The following is a 17,744-nucleotide window of genomic DNA, read 5'->3' on the forward strand; positions in this document are numbered from 1 at the left end:
ACTTCTACATGATCATGGATTGCATGTAGAGCTTCTCTTTAGTCCCAGTGCTTTACATTGTAGTGTGCAATTTCCATCCAACACTGCTGTAAAGTTGGGTACCACGTGGTATGAATGTGGGGAAATGGAAAAGCATTTGTTGTAGAATAAAAATGGAGCCCATGATGTGTGTCTCCATGATGTCTCTCCATTGTCTCCATGATGTGTCTCTCCATGATGTCTCTCCATTGTCTCCATGATGTGTCTCTCCATTGTCTCCATGATGTGTCTCTCCATTGTCTCCATGATGTGTCTCTCCATGATGTCTCTCCATTGTCTCCATGATGTGTCTCTCCATTGTCTCCATGATGTGCCCTGCCTGTGTGTGTTGGGCTGTCACCCATCAGCAGGCTGCAGATGCCCAACGTCAAACCGACACACTGTGCAGCTGCATCACTACTGTGGGGGGGAAATCGTATTCACTGGCTGTCAGTTCCTGGGGGCCACAACAAATAAAATGCTTACCAAACATAATGTAAATCACATTGCTACAAATAGATAAGGATGGAGATGGAAACCTAGATCTAACCTCAGTATTTTATTTCAGAGCCTAAAGCTAATATTGGAAAGAGAATGCATCTGTAATGAATTGTAGTAATTTGTTCAAGGTCTGTCAACTTTTAGTCTCCGTGTTTTCTTATTAAAAAATTGTATTATCAGAGGGCAAGAGAAGGAGACTGTGAAATCTCCTGTTTTACTGTGTAGATACTATCTATTTTAACCTATTTATTTAACCTGAAACATTCTTATCTAGCTCTGTTTGTAGTTGTTTATTTAACCTTAAACATTATTCTCTGTTTGTAGTTGTCACACACTCTCCACATGCGCTACTGTTTCTTATCTATCCCGATTGCCTAGTCACCCCTGCCTACATGTACATATTACCTGTACTACGTGGTACCCCTGCACATTGACTCAGTACTGGTACTATTTGTATACAGCCTCCTTATAGTTATTTATTGCATTACTGTTTTCTATTTTTATTCGCACATCTTTTTACCTCTGCATTTTGGGGAAAAGCTTGTAAGTAAGCATTTGATGGCGGATCTACACCTGTTGTATCCGGAGCATGTCACAAATACACATGTATTTGATTTGGCCAGAAGGGCAGGGTGTGATGTGATTTATTGATTTTTGGAAGCGTGGAATGTTGTACAGTGCTGTAGTTCCATGTGGTGTACAATACATACTGCTAGTTTATAATTGGCGAAACTCCTGCTCTGTTCCAGGAAATGACAGGGCTTATCATAAGTGAGCCTGTGTCTCTGTCTGGGGGAGTATTTATGTACCCTTCCAGTCACATGACATGCCAACGTCTTGTCAATAGACCAGTATAGTTGCAAACAATATTAGAAAGCAATCGTTCTCTAGAGTTACCAACATTAAAGAGGCCTCTATGGAACTTTTTCCTTTTATCTTATTGGACAAAGGGAAACTCCTGTCAACATCATGACCTAAAAGCATAGCGTTTGCAACTGGAAACTACATTTCCATAGTGCCTCTTTAACCAAGCTGTGTTCAACTTTGAAATAGTTTTGGTTGCAGCAGCAGTCCTCAAGCACTGTAATGACTTGGCTTGCAGGTCTGTTTTACACTAAACAACTAATAGAAGCTAATTTATGGCTCAACTGAGATGATCAGGCCATGTTGTTGTGCTGAACAAGAGGTGGGCTGTCTGTCCAAATCATTTGAATCTATTAGGAATAGTTAGGCTAATAGCCCTCACTGCTCGTACTACCTGAACCATGCACCATCTGGAGTACTGGATGTTGAACCATGGCAGAGACGTTCTAGTAGTGATTAAAACCCCTGCCTTCTTCTCATTAGTGCTATTGAAGTATTAAACTGGAAGTGAAGTACTAGTGTGACCCCATAATGTACTTCACAGGCTCAACTCCCACTCACGTATTCCTTGTGAACCTCTGGTTTGTTCTCATCAAAGCATTGCGAAATGTGTTACAGAAAGTCAGAGTCCTTTAGGTGCCTTTTGGCAAACTCCAAGCGGGCTGTCGTACCTTTTACTGGAGTGGCTTCCGTCTGACCACTCTACCATAAAGGCCTGATTGGTGAAGTGCTGTAGAGATTGTTCCAGAAGGACAACCATCTCCACAGAGGAACTCTAGAGCTCTGTCAGAGGGACCATTGGGTTCTTGGTCACCTCACTGACCAAGGCCATTCTCCCCCTTATTGCTCAGTTTTGGCCGGGTGGCCAGCCCTAGCAAGAGTCTTGGTGGTTCCAAACTTCTTCCATTTAATAATGATGGAGGCCACTGTGTTCTTGGGGACCATCAATGCTGCAGAAATGTTTTGGTACCCTTCCCCAGATCTGTGCCTCGACACAATCCTGTCTCGACGCTCTAGGGACAATTCCTTCGACCTCATAGCTTGGTTTTTGCTCTGACATGCACTGTCAACTGTAGAACCGTATATAGACAGGTTTGTGTGTTTTTTCCAAATAATGTCCAATCAATTGAATTTACCACAGGTGGACAAGTTGTGGAAACATATCAAGGATGATCAATGGAAACAGGATGCACACATTTCAAAAACAATTTTTTTGCGTTATCATTATGGGGTGTTGTGTGTAAATTAATGAAGACATTTTTTTATTTAATCCACTTTAGAATAAGGCTGTAATGTAACGAAATGTGGAAAAAGTTTTGGGGTTTGACTACTTTCCGAATGCACTGTAGCTATGAAGCGTAACATACCTAAAGTAGATTGTGTGAGAAAGGTCCTGTGAAGGGCGAGAACAATTTAACAAGGTGTATGTGAATCCCATTATTTTCACTGCTAACCCCATCAGACACCTCTACTCTGACTGCAACTGTTGGCGGGCTCTGCCTGCCAAAAAATACCCTAAAATACCCTAAAGGACCACACACACAACGCACCGAATGATGATCTGTCATTCATCTGCTGTTCGGCGCGGTGTGTTTTAGGGACCTCCCGCTGGATGTCTGCTGTTCAGCGCGGTGTGTTTTAGGGACCACCCGCTGGATGTCTGCTGTTCGGCGCGGTGTGTTTTAGGGACCACCCGCTGCTGTCTGTCTGCTGTTCGGCGCGGTGTGTTTTAGGGACCACCCGCTGGATGTCTGTCTGCTGTTCGGTGTGGTGTGTTTTAGGGACCACCTGCTGGATGTCTGCTGTTCGGCGCGGTGTGTTTTAGGGACCACCCGCTGGATGTCTGTCTGCTGTTCGGTGTGGTGTGTTTTAGGGACCACCCGCTGGATGTCTGCTGTTCGGCGCGGTGTGTTTTAGGGACCACCCGCTGCTGTCTGTCTGCTGTTCGGCGCGGTGTGTTTTAGGGACCACCCGCTGGATGTCTGTCTGCTGTTCGGCGCGGTGTGTTTTAGGGACCACCCGCTGGATGTCTGTCTGCTGTTCGGTGTGGTGTGTTTTAGGGACCACCCGCTGCTGTCTGTCTGCTGTTCGGCGCGGTGTGTTTTAGGGACCACCTGCTGGATGTCTGCTGTTCGGCGCAGTGTGTTTTAGGGACCACCCGCTGCTGTCTGTCTGCTGTTCGGCGCGGTGTGTTTTAGGGACCACCCGCTGGATGTCTGTCTGCTGTTCGGCGCGGTGTGTTTTAGGGACCACCCGCTGGATGTCTGCTGTTCGGCGCAGTGTGTTTTAGGGACCACCCGCTGCTGGATGTCTGCTGTTCGGCGCGGTGTGTTTTAGGGACCACCCGCTGGATGTCTGCTGTTCGGCGCGGTGTGTTTTAGGGACCACCCGCTGCTGGATGTCTGCTTTTCGGCGCAGTGTGTTTTAGGGACCACCCGCTGGATGTCTGTCTGCTGTTCGGTGTGGTGTGTTTTAGGGACCACCCGCTGCTGTCTGCTGTTTGGTGCGGTGTGTTTTAGGGACCACCTGCTGGATGTCTGCTGTTCGGCGCGGTGTGTTTTAGGGACCACCTGCTGGATGTCTGCTGTTCGGCGCGGGGTGTTTTAGGGACCACCTGCTGGATGTCTGCTGTTCGGCGCGGTGTGTTTTAGGGACCACCCGCTGGATGTCTGCTGTTTGGTGCAGTGTGTTTTAGGGACCACCCCTGCTGGATGTCTGCTGTTCGGCGCGGTGTGTTTTAGGGACCACCCGCTGGATGTCTGCTGTTTGGCGCGGTGTGTTTTAGGGACCACCTGCTGGATGTCTGCTGTTCGGCGCGGTGTGTTTTAGGGACCACCTGCTGTCTGTCTGCTGTTCGGCGCGGTGTGTTTTAGGGACCACCTGCTGGATGTCTGCTGTCTGGCACTGTGTGTTTTAGGGACCACCTGCTGCTGGATGTCTGCTGTTCGGCGCGGTGTGTTTTAGGGACCACCTGCTGGATGTCTGTCTGCTGTTCGGCGCAGTGTGTTTTAGGGACCACCCGCTGCTGGATGTCTGCTGTTCGGCGCGGTGTGTTTTAGGGACCACCCGCTGGATGTCTGCTGTTCGGCGCGGTGTGTTTTAGGGACCACCCGCTGCTGGATGTCTGCTTTTCGGCGCAGTGTGTTTTAGGGACCACCCGCTGCTGTCTGCTGTTTGGTGCGGTGTGTTTTAGGGACCACCTGCTGGATGTCTGCTGTTCGGCGCGGTGTGTTTTAGGGACCACCTGCTGGATGTCTGCTGTTCGGCGCGGTGTGTTTTAGGGACCACCTGCTGGATGTCTGCTGTTCGGCGCGGTGTGTTTTAGGGACCACCCGCTGGATGTCTGCTGTTTGGTGCAGTGTGTTTTAGGGACCACCCCTGCTGGATGTCTGCTGTTCGGCGCGGTGTGTTTTAGGGAGCACCCGCTGGATGTCTGCTGTTTGGCGCGGTGTGTTTTAGGGACCTCCTGCTGGATGTCTGCTGTTCGGCGCGGTGTGTTTTAGGGACCACCTGCTGCTGTCTGTCTGCTGTTCGGCGTGGTGTGTTTTAGGGACCACCCCTGCTGGATGTCTGCTGTTCGGCGCAGTGTGTTTTAGGGACCACCTGCTGCTGGATGTCTGCTGTTCGGCGCGGTGTGTTTTAGGGACCACCTGCTGGATGTCTGTCTGCTGTTCGGTGCAGTGTGTTTTAGGGACCACCTGCTGCTGGATGTCTGCTGTTCGGCGTGGTGTGTTTTAGGGACCACCCCTGCTGGATGTCTGACTGCTGACATTTTCGTGCAATTCTACATGTAGTATTGGATTGCAAATTATGGCCAGCATTCTGTTCAGAGCTGCTTAGTACTCTGGGTTGGCAAATGTTAGCGGTTTATCCGAGCCTTAAGGTGATGCTCTTCTGCTACAAATGTCATATAGTCTACTGTTGTCTTGCTTACTCCTATATAGTTCATAAAGCCAGATTCCCAGACTCATTGTATAGATTAGATATCAAGTTACCTGATATTGGCAAATGAGTCTGTGATAAAAGTTGCCTGAAGAGTGACTGTTTAAGTTTAATTTTGCTTAGTTTCTCTGCTTGGTATCCTGAATATGTTTTCATCAAAATCATCTCTGCTCCAACAAACCTTAAAGAACATCAGTTCCCACAGTGCTCAGGATCAAGTAACCTTTGTTCTCTGTTGCCACAGCAACTATACCTTAGTCTGTTCCTGAATAATACAGAATAAACAGAAGAAGAAACTGGTCACAGGATTCTTATTTTCTTAGATGTAGGAAGCCAAGGCTAATTCCCGGACATTGGAAGATATGTTGCGCACAAGGAGGTGATTTACTCTGTCATTTATCAAAACCTTTTCTTTCTCCTCCCTCTTTTCTGGCACTCATTTATTTTCTCCTCATCTGAAATGTAGAAATACTGATTGGGTGTTTTCAATGGCAGTAGTAGCAATAGCGGCAGTAGTAGCAATAGCGGCAGTAGTAGCAATAGTAGCAATGGCAGTAGTAGTGGCAGTAGCAGCAGTATAGTAGTGGCAGTAGCAGCAGTATAGTAGTGGCAGTAGCAGCAGTATAGTAGTGGCAGTAGCAGCAGTATAGTAGTGGCAGTAGCAGCAGTATAGTAGTGGCAGTAGCAGCAGTATAGTAGTGGCAGTAGCAGCAGTATAGTAGTGGTAGTAGCAGCTGTGTAGTAGTGGCAGTATAGTAGTGGCAGTAGTGGTAGTAGCAGCAGTATAGTAGTGGTAGTAGCAGCAGTATAGTAGTGGTAGTAGCAGCTGTGTAGTAGTGGCAGTATAGTAGTGGCAGTAGTGGTAGTAGCAGCAGTATAGTAGTGGCAGCAGCAGCAGTATTGTAGTGGCAGCAGCAGCAGTATAGTAGTGGCAGCAGCAGCAGTATAGTAGTGGCAGCAGCAGCAGTATAGTAGTGGTAGTAGCAGCAGTATAGTAGTGGTAGTAGCAGCAGTATAGTAGTGGTAGTAGCAGCAGTATAGTAGTGGTAGTAGCAGCAGTATAGTAGTGGTAGTAGCAGCAGTATAGTAGTGGTAGTAGCAGCAGTATAGTAGTAGTGGTAGTAGCAGCAGTATAGTAGTAGTGGTAGTAGCAGCAGTATAGTAGTAGTGGTAGTAGCAGCAGTATAGTAGTAGTGGTAGTAGCAGCAGTATAGTAGTAGTGGTAGTAGCAGCAGTATAGTAGTAGTGGTAGTAGCAGCAGTATGGTAGTGGCAGTAGCAGCAGTATAGTAGTGGTAGTAGCAGCAGTATAGTAGTGGTAGTAGCAGCAGTATAGTAGTGGTAGTAGCAGCAGTATAGTAGTGGTAGTAGCAGCAGTATAGTAGTGGTAGTAGCAGCAGTATAGTAGCGGTAGTAGCAGCAGTATAGTAGTGGTAGTAGCGGTAGTAGCAGCAGTATGGTAGTGGTAGTAGCAGCAGTATAGTAGTGGTAGTAGCAGCAGTATAGTAGTGGTAGTAGCAGCAGTATAGTAGTGGTAGTAGCAGCAGTATAGTAGTGGTAGTAGCAGCAGTATAGTAGTGGTAGTAGCAGCAGTATGGTAGTGGTAGTAGCAGCAGTATGGTAGTGGTAGTAGCAGCAGTATAGTAGTGGCAGTAGCAGCAGTGTAGTAGTGGTAGTAGCAGTATAGTAGTGGTAGTAGCAGTATAGTAGTGGTAGTAGCAGTATAGTAGTGGTAGTAGCAGTATTGTAGTGGTAGTAGCAGTATGGTAGTGGTAGTAGCAGTGTGGTAGTAGCAGTATGGTAGTGGTAGTAGCAGCAGTATAGTAGTGGTAGTAGCAGCAGTATAGTAGCGGTAGTAGCAGCAGTATAGTAGTGGTAGTAGCAGCAGTATAGTAGTGGCAGTAGCAGCAGTGTAGTAGTGGTAGTAGCAGCAGTATAGTAGTGGTAGTAGCAGTATAGTAGTGGTAGTAGCAACAGTATAGTAATGGCAGTAGCGGCAGCAGAAGCAATATATTAGTGGCAGTAGCAGCAGTATAGTAGTGGTAGTAGCAGTGTAGTAGTGGCAGTAGTAGCTGCAGTATAGTAGTGATAGTTGCAGCAGTATAGTAGTAGTAGTAGTAGCAGCAGTATAGTAGTAGCAGCAGCAGCAGTATAGTAGTGTTAGCAGCAGTGTAGTAGTGGTAGTATAGTAGTGGTAGCAGCAGCAGTATAGTAGTGGTAGTAGCTGCAGTAGTGGTAGTATCAGCAGTATAGTAGTGGCAGTATAGTAGTGGTAGTAGTAGCAGCAGTATAGTAGTGGTAGCAGCAGTGTAGTAGTGGTAGTAGCAGTGTAGTAGTGGTAGTAGTAGCAGCAGTATAGTAGTGGCTGTAGCAGCAGTATAGTAGTGGTAGTAGCAGCAGTATAGTAGTGGTAGTAGCAGCAGTATAGTAGTGGTAGCAGCAGCAGTATAGTAGTGGTAGTAGCAGCAGTGTAGTAGTGGTAGTAGCAGCAGTGTAGTAGTGGTAGTAGCAGCAGTATAGTAGCGATAGTAGTGGTAGTAGCAGCAGTGTAGTAGTGGTAGTAGCAGCAGTATAGTAGCGATAGTAGTGGTAGTAGCAGCAGTGTAGTTGTAGTAGTAGTAGTAGCAGCAGTGTTGTAGTAGTAATAGTAGTGGCAGTATAGTAGTGGTAGTAGAAGCAGTGTAGTAGCAGCAGTGTTGTAATAGTAGTGGCGGTAGTAGCAGCCGTATAGTAGCAGTAGTAGTGGTAGCAGCAGTGTTGTAGTAGTAAGAGAAGTGGCAGTAGCAGTAGTAGCAGCAGCAGTATAGTAGTGGTGGCAGCAGTAGTAGTAGTACTAGTAGCAGCAGTAATAGTAGCAGCAGGATGTGAGGGCAATAGTGTGTAGTTCATCATATCTCACAAATGGAGAAGACGATGGGGTAGATATGATTTATCGTAGATATATTTTAGGCAGTTCACTGGGGAAATTCATCAGCTTAGATTTCAAGGCTCTTCTCTTTTTCAATTTGTCAGAGTATGAAAACTATTTTCTAAGGAGAAAGTGTGTTCCATTTTGATTTAGCCTACACTTTAAACCTAGGTGTGTGAAGGTCCTGATACATCAGCTTCCATGATTGGTCTGAAGGGTTTTCTGACGGCATGCTTCCGTTGGCATGGTAACCAAGCCAACTTTGAGGTATTGGTAAAAACTAATAAATGTACTTCAGGGAAAAGATATTAGGCCTATGCATTTGATTTCAGGCTCTAGTTTTGGGAGTTCAGTTTTGGGAAAAACCACCAGTGCAAAGTGGTAAAGGTTATTAATGTTGAAGAGGATCATATTTACTCGTCATAATTGAGGGGTTTGGGACTCATTCTGCCAGTCCTAGTTTACTCATCATAATTGAGGGGTTTGGGACTCATTCTGCCAGTCCTAGTTTACTCATCATCATCGAGGGGTTTGGGACTCATTCTGCCAATCCTAGTTTACTCATCATCATCGAGGGGTTTGGGACTCACACTGTCAGGCCAAGTTTCTTTTGATTGGTATTTAACTCATTCAACTATTTAGTGGCGTAACGATGGGAGCTGTTGAATCATGTCCTATTGGAGGTCAGTCTGGTTATTTTTTAGCCACGATCGGTGAGTCTACAGTATATTCCCACCAAAATCCATATCAATGACTTTGCATACTCCTGTATTGTCTCTTGGACAAGAGACTGGTTGAAGACTTGAAGTCCTCTTCATGGAAGAAGGGGATATTTTTAACACATGGCACACACTGAGTGATGAGGGGTAGTTTGGTTTATTTTCAGCGTCTACACAAAGGCTCCTCACCCCCTTCGGCCCCCCTCCTCCCTCTCTGTATGGCACACTCCCATGTCTACCGACGACAGCCAACATCTGGAAAAGTTTGTTCTCAAACTTATTTTTCCTTCTGACCATTGTGAAGTGAATACATTTTTTTTCATCAGACTTTTTTGTTTCTTTCTGTTTATGTTGTGAACACCTTTGATGTTCTCCTTAGACATTTGACTACATTTTGCTACACCCGCAATAACGTCTGCTAAATGTGTATGTGACCAATAACATTTGATTTGATATCCCATAAAGCTCTGGGGAAATGGAGTGCACTAGATACTGTAGGGAATAGGGTATAATTTGGGATGCAGACTGAGTAGGATGCTGACTGTTGACCCCTATGCAGCTACACTACATTGTAGTCCCAGGCAGCCACAGGTGACATATTTCATTCTTTAGCTTGGAATGTCCGGTTCACCATTCTTCCTTTGAAACCAAACCTGTGGCCTATAATGCCTGTACTGCTCTCCAGTATGTAAGGTATTACAGAGCCCAGGTCTGCTAGCCCTCATTCAGGTGGAGCTACGGTGTGTTTTGTTTTAACACCTTTGGCATCCTCCTGACGTTTTATCATTAGTAGGATCCTGCTGGTTGTTGACCCCTCGGTGGCTATTGGCTACTGACATTGTTGTCCAAGAGAACCAAGGGTGAAACCTGGATTTTCCGGTTCACCATTCTTGCTTTGAAACCAAACTTCTGTCTGACCTACACTATAATGATTTGTAATGATCATCCATGTAACTTAGTAGTGATCTCAGGTAGGGCTGGGAATTGCCAGGGACCTCACGATACGATATTATCATCATACTTAGGTGCGAATACGATATATGTTGCGTATCTATATGTATTGCGATTCGATACTGTGATTTTATTGTGATTCGATGTTCCAGACATATTGCTCACCATACTGTATGTCTGCTGCAGAGGGATAAGGGAGAGCCATGAGAAAACAAGTTTTGATCAGTCATGAAAATAAAATATCTGAAAACAAATTGCCTCCCTAGTTTAAAAAGAAGATGGAGAACAAGCTATGAAGGAAAAATGAGCTTTTGGTGCAGTTACTGCCAATTAGAGCAAAAATAATATTGTCGATACGATATAGCATAAAAAATAATATGCCGATATGTAACTATCGATTTTGTATTCCCCCCCCATCACTAATCCTAGGTATGCTGTCTGTCCCCCCCTTCAGGTGGTGCTGCTCAGTGGTCATCTGGACAGCTGGGATGTGGGCCAGGGGGCCATGGATGATGGTGGTGGAGCGCTCATCTCCTGGGAGGCCTTGTCTCTGCTTAAAGACCTGGGTAAGAACCTGGGAGTCCCTGTCTCTGCTTAAAGACCTGGGTCAGAACTAGAAACTGCGAGGCCCTGTCTCTGCTTCAAGACCTGGGTCAGAACCAGAACTTGGGAGGCCCTGTCTCTGCTTAGGACTAGGTCAGAACCTGGGAGGCCCTGTCTCTGCTTCAAGACCTGGGTCAGAACCTGGGAGGCCCTGTCTCTGCTTAAAGACCTGGGTCAAAACCAGAACCTGGGAGGCCCTGTCTCTGCGTAAAGACCTGGGTCAGAACCTGGGAGTCCCTGTCTCTGCTTAAAGACCTGGATAAGAACCTGGGAGGCCCTGTCTGCTTAAAGACCTGGGTAAGAACCTGGGAGGCCCTGTCTCTGCTTAAAGACCTGGGTCAGAACCTGGGAGGCCCTGTCTCTGCTTAAAGACCTGGGTCAGAACCTGGGAGGCCCTGTCTCTGCTTAAAGACCTGGGTCAGAACCTGGGAGGCCCTTTCTCTGCTTAAATACCTGGGTAAGAACCTGGGAGTCCCTGTCTCTGCTTAAAGACCTGGGTCAGAACATAGGAGGCTCTGTCTCTGCTTAAAGACCTGGGTCAGAACTTGGGAGGCCCTGTCTCCCTTAGGACTAGGTCAGAACCTGGGAGTCCCTGTCTCTGTCTAAAGATCTGGGTCAGAACCTGGGAGTCTCTGCTTAAAGACCTGGGTAAGAACCAGAACCTGGGAGGTCCTACTGTTCCCTACTTATACTGAACTACGTTTGACCAGGGCCCCTAGTCAAAAGCAGTCCACTATTTTTATTTATTTCACCTTTATTTAACCAGGTATGCAAGTTGAGAACACATTTTCATTTACAATTGCGACCTGGCATTTGTATAGGAAACAGGGTGCCATTTAGGATCTAGACTATGTATCTGGAACATAATCCACTATCTCTGAAGCTCTTATTGACATGAGCCTCAAAAAAAGATTTGTGTTTTGTATCGAGTCTATTGGCATCTTTTGAAGCTGTTTTGTGATCAGGGGTCTTATATCAGGGGCCAAGCGTCTCAGAGTAGGAGTGCTGATTTACGATCAATCAGTTTAGCCTTTTACATCACTATGAATAAGATAACATGGACAGGAGAGACCTGGTCCTAGATCAGCACTCTTGGTGACGTACACGTCGCCAGACCCACTGGCTCCAGGTCATCTACAAGTCCATGCTAGGTAAAGCTCCGCCTTATCTCAGTTCACTGGTCACGATGGCAACACCCACCCGTAGCACGCGCTCCAGCAGGTGTATCTCACTGATCATCCCTAAAGCCAACACCTAATTTGGCCGCCTTTCGTTCCAGTTCTCTGCTGCCTGTGACTGGAACGAATTGCAAAAATCGCTGAAGTTGGAGACTTTTATCTCCCTCACCAACTTCAAACATCTGCTATCTGAGCAGCTAACCGATCGCTGCAGCTGTACATAGTCTATCGGTAAATAGCCCACCCAATTTTACCTACCTCTTCCCCATACTGTTTATATTTATTTACTTTTCTGCTCTTTTGCACACCAATATCTCTACCTGTACATGACCATCTGATCATTTATCACTCCTGTGTTAATCTGCAAAATTGTAATTATTTGCCTACCTCCTCATGCCTTTTGCACACAATGTATATAGACTCTCTTATTTTCTACTGTGTTATTGACTTGTTAATTGTTTACTCCATGTTTAACACTGTGTTGTTGTCTGTTCACACTGCTATGCTTTATCTTGGCCAGGTCGCAGTTGCAAATGAGAACTTGTTCTCAACTAGCCTACCTGGTGAAATGAAAAAAATGAAAAACTTAAATGCATTTAAACTGCTGTTTGCTGACTCATATAGCAATTAGCATGGCTTACTTCATTCTTTTTCTGGTCATTGTTCACTTAATAAAGTATGACTTTTTCCACATGAAGTGTAATTAGACACGTAAAGTAGACCACCGAGCTGTTTGTGCTCTCTGACTGAAAGCCTTAACGTTGACTTGAGAGAATCTTTCCTTTTCCCACTAATGTTGCAATGGAAAGAATGTCATTCCCATTGAATATGTGAAGCCATTTTAATGTCTGGACAATAATAACCAGTCGCTGCTTTATTGTTCATTCTTGCGGCTGGATGGATACATAGTAAAGTACTTGGCTGGAATATGCTCTGCTTTGCCCACTATTAAAGAAGAGGACCTATCATCAATGAAACTTTTAGTCAAGATGAAGCCACGGAACAATAATTGGTCCCTTGGGCTTTGTTCAGCTACGTCCCAAATGGCACCCTATTCCCTATATAGTGCAGTACTGTTCACCAGGGCCCAACAGTAGTGCACTACATAGAGAATAGGTTGCCATTTGGGATGCAACCCTAGACATGGCACTGATGTCAGATGAGGGTGTAGGCTACAGAGTTATATTAGAGAACCTCTATGGGAAGGGAGTGGCCTGCTGTCCTTTGTAGCCCACATAAAGTAGTAGCCTCGGGAGGGGGGGGGGTCACTTCTAGAATAACACACAGGCTGAAACCCAAATCAGATAAGTTGTCTCTGGAAGTCCTCTCTATGAATGGGGCTCATCATTGCAGTGAATGTAGGAAATATTGACTAGGGTCTGGTGAATAGGAATGTTCTGCTGAATATGTGGAATATTAAACAGCCCAAGGGTTGGTGAGGAAAAGGGAATCCATTTGTCGTAAAGCTCTTTCTGTATTGCTGCTTTGTTGAAATGGTTGTGGCCCATGTATGAATTGTGATTGCGTGTCCAGGTCTGCGTCCCAGAAGAACCCTCCGGACAGTGCTGTGGTCTGCAGAGGAGCAGGGAGGGGTTGGAGCGCAACAGTACTTCCAGCTTCACAAGGTGCCTTTCTACCCTGGTGCATCTTGTTGGCTTTTTACTGTCCATTTAACTTGTACACTCTCACCATTATCGTCCTGTCATACAGTACATCCTATAGCCCTCAAACTCAACTCTGGACCTGGAAGTCAGTTCCACTGCTTTGCTTCATTGTTCCCCTCTAATCAGGGACTGATTTAGACCTGGGACTCCAGGTGGGTGATTCCCTTCTAATCAGGGACTGATTTAGACCTGGGACTCCAGGTGGGTGATTCCCCTCTAATCAGGGACTGATTTAGACCTGGGACTCCAGGTGGGTGATTCCCCTCTAATCAGGGACTGATTTAGACCTGGGACTCCAGGTGGGTGATTCCCCTCTAATCAGGGACTGATTTAGACCTGCAAATGAGCAAGCTGCGGACCTCGTAGGGTCAGAGTTGACTAGAAATGTCCTATAAGCTCCTTTTTTGGCTAGATTTAAGACTTCTGTTCTCTCCGCTTTAGATTCTTACACACACACACATAGTGGTCCACTGGGTAGAGGATGTCATACAAACCATTGAAACAGCACAACTATTATGTGGTCGTTCTTACATTTTGAATCGTTGACCCCAGTCTCCTTCAGATTGTGTGCGTACCGGTAATAGTGTTTTATTATCAATAGCTGATGGCTTTTCATCTACATCAGCTTGTTCTTTGCCAGTCAACATGTGGTAGGAACTGGCTTCATTCGGAGCGGTACACAGAAATGTAAACTGTTGTCAGATCTACTGTAGGAGAGCCACTGCACAGATTGTTTAAGTCAGAATGGAGCCGAGACCACACTGTAACTGAATACCAGCATTCTGGGAGCGTGGTGGTTTTTGTGCATTCTAATGTGAACGGAATCAGAATGGCCAGAGGTTAGAGGGGAACAGAGGGTTCACATCCTGACTCTGACCAGAGACCCACCTTCTCCCTGGCCTGCACTGGTTCCAACTACATACTATGGATTTCCTCAGATTTCTCCGAAAAGCTTCAGTATACAACACTAAATGTCCACTACACTACATCAGTGGTATTCAATCTTTTTCAGCAGGGACCCCATTTTTTTCCACCAGAATTTCTGGGGACCCCTTTTTTTCGCTCTAATTTCTCGTGACCCCACCCCAAAAATATGACCAAACTTAAAAAATTGGTACGTTTCGATTCTTACATCAACAAATTTAAATTCAATTCATTACACTTTCATCTCTTATCAAAATGAAAAGAAACCAATAAATACATTTACTCAATAACATTTTGTTTTCCTAATTATCTTTCTCCAAAATGTTTGTATATTGTCTCCTAAATGTTTGTTTCCGCGCCCACGACTTTGAATACCACCGTCTTAGATCCAGTCCAGCTACCCCTGCATTCAGACGTTTGCAGCAAACGTTCCCGTCATGTTTATCAAAGAGGAATCTGCATTGACCATCATGGAGTTGATGTTTCTATTCCACTTTGTGGGACATTCTATGCTCTCTCCCTTGCAGAAGCGTAGTTGTCCTCTAGTGTCTGAATGGGGGGTGATGGTCCAGTCTTTTCCCCCTACTTCTCTCACATCCTGGTAAAGCTTTTTAGCTCGAACGCTGGCCAAATATATCAACAGCCAGGAGAGATGAATGTACAAATGTATTTCTCTGTGTGGTGTGCGTTCTGGCACAAAATGGTTGTCATGCATCACCCAACAGTGCTACAGTGCTTTATGGTTGAAGAGGGGAGTTTCCCAACTTACTATATACACTGCTCAAAAAAATAAAGGGAACACTTAAATAACACAATGTAACTCCAAGTCAATCACACTTCTGTGAAATCAAACTGTCCACTTAGGAAGCAACACTGATTGACAATACATTTCACATGCTCTTGTGCAAATGGAATTGACAACAGGTGGAAATTATAGGCAATTAGCAAGACACAGACCACTTCTCAGTTCCTATGCTTCCTGGCTGATGTTTTGGTCACTTTTGAATGCTGGCGGTGCTTTCACTCTAGTGGTAGCATGAGACGGAGTCTACAACCCACACAAGTGGCTCAGGTAGTGCAGCTCATCCAGGATGGAACATCAATGCGAGCTGTGGCAAGAAGGTTTGCTGTGTCTGTCAGCGTAGTGTCTAGAGCATGGAGGCACTATCAGGAGACAGGCCAGTACATCAGGAGATGTGGAGGAGGCCGTAGGAGGGCAACAACCCAGCAGCTGGACCTCTACCTCCGACTTTGTGCAAGGAGGAGCAGGAGGAGCACTGCCAGAGCCCTGCAAAATGACCTCCAGTAGGCCACAAATGTGCATGTGTCTGCTCAAACGGTCAGAACCATGAGGGTGGTATGAGGGCCCGACGTCCACAGGTGGGGGTTGTGCTTACAGCCCAACACCGTGCAGGACGTTTGGCATTTGCCAGGGAACACCAGATTGGCAAATTCGCCACTGGCGCCCTGTGCTCTTCACAGATGAAAGCAGGTTCACACTGAGCACATGTGACAGAGTCTGGAGACGCCGTGGAGAAAGTTCTGCTGCCTGCAACATCCTCCAGCATGACCGGTTTGGCGGTGGGTCAGTCGTGGTGTGTGGTGGCAGCCCTCCATGTGCTCGCCAGATGTAGCCTGACTGCCATTAGGTACCGAGATGAGATCCTCAGACCCCTTGTGAGACCATATGCAGGTGCGGTTAGCCCTGGGTTCCTCCTACTGCAAGACAATGCTAGACCTCATGTGGCTGGAATGTGTCAGCAGTTCCTGCAAGAGGAAGGCATTGATGCTATGGACTGGCCCGCCCGTTCCGCAGACCTGAATCCAATTGAGCACATCTGGGACATCATGTCTCGCTCCATCCACCAACGCCACACCACAGACTGTCCAGGAGTTGGCGGATGCTTTAGTCCAGGTCTGGGAGGAGATCCCTCAGGAGACCATCCGCCACCTCATCAGGAGCATGCCCAGGCGTTGTAGGGAGGTCATACAGGCACGTGGAGGCCACACACACTACTGAGTCTCATTTTGACTTGTTTTGAGGACATTACATCAAAGTTGGATCAGCCTGTAGTGTGGTTTTCCACTTTAATTTTGAGTGTGACTCCAAATCCAGACCTCCTTGGGTTGATACATTTGATTTCCATTGATAATTTTTGTGTGATTTTGTTGTCAGCACATTCAACTATGTAGAGAAAAAACTATTTAATAAGAATATTTCATTCATTCAGATATAGGATGTGTTATTTTAGTGTTCCCTTTATTTTTTTGAGCAGTGTATTTGTATTTATTATGGATCCCCATTAGTTCCTACCAAGGCAACAGCTATTCTTCCTGGGGTTTATTATGGATCCCCATTAGTTCCTACCAAGGCAACAGCTATTCTTCCTGGGGTTTATTATGGATCCCCATTAGTTCCTACCAAGGCAACAGCTATTCTTCCTGGGGTTTATTATGGATCCCCATTAGTTCCTACCAAGGCAACAGCTATTCTTCCTGGGGTTTATTATGGATCCCCATTAGTTCCTACCAAGGCAACAGCTATTCTTCCTGGGGTTTATTATGGATCCCCATTAGTTCCTACCAAGGCAACAGCTATTCTTCCTGGGGTTTATTATGGATCCCCATTAGTTCCTACCAAGGCAACAGCTATTCTTCCTGGGGTTTATTATGGATCCCCATTAGTTCCTACCAAGGCAACAGCTATTCTTCCTGGGGTTTATTATGGATCCCCATTAGTTCCTACCAAGGCAACAGCTATTCTTCCTGGGGTTTATTATGGATCCCTATTAGTTCCTACCAAGGCAACAGCTATTCTTCCTGGGGTTTATTATGGATCCCCATTAGTTCCTACCAAGGCAACAGCTATTCTTCCTGGGGTTTATTATGGATCCCCATTAGTTCCTACCAAGGCAACAGCTATTCTTCCTGGGGTTTATTATGGATCCCCATTAGTTCCTACCAAGGCAACAGCTATTCTTCCTGGGGTTTATTATGGATCCCCATTAGTTCCTACCAAGGCAACAGCTATTCTTCCTGGGGTTTATTATGGATCCCCATTAGTTCCTACCAAGGCAACAGCTATTCTTCCTGGGGTTTATTATGGATCCCCATTAGTTCCTACCAAGGCAACAGCTATTCTTCCTGGGGTTTATTATGGATCCCCATTAGTTCCTACCAAGGCAACAGCTATTCTTCCTGGGGTTTATTATGGATCCCCATTAGTTCCTACCAAGGCAACAGCTATTCTTCCTGGGGTTTATTATGGATCCCTATTAGTTCCTACCAAGGCAACAGCTATTCTTCCTGGGGTTTATTATGGATCCCCATTAGTTCCTACCAAGGCAACAGCTATTCTTCCTGGGGTTTATTATGGATCCCCATTAGTTCCTACCAAGGCAACAGCTATTCTTCCTGGGGTTTATTATGGATCCCCATTAGTTCCTACCAAGGCAACAGCTATTCTTCCTGGG

The 17,744-nt window shown here is 45.9% G+C and overlaps 1 protein-coding gene across 1 annotated transcript in view; it reads left to right on the top strand.

The window, feature by feature from the left end:
* LOC110520763 (carboxypeptidase Q) overlaps positions 1 to 17,744 on the top strand; it is a 61,827-nt gene that overhangs the window by 14,108 nt on the left and 29,975 nt on the right. Inside the window, exons 5-6 of the mRNA XM_090188575.1 lie at positions 10,357 to 10,468; positions 13,217 to 13,308. Of these exons, the coding sequence (XP_090044701.1) occupies positions 10,357 to 10,468; positions 13,217 to 13,308 (204 nt within the window). The remainder of the gene's footprint in view (positions 1 to 10,356; positions 10,469 to 13,216; positions 13,309 to 17,744) is intronic.

This window comes from Oncorhynchus mykiss, chromosome 2, assembly GCF_057628025.1.
Source record: "Oncorhynchus mykiss isolate SJ-2025 chromosome 2, ASM5762802v1, whole genome shotgun sequence".
NCBI lineage: Eukaryota > Metazoa > Chordata > Actinopteri > Salmoniformes > Salmonidae > Oncorhynchus > Oncorhynchus mykiss.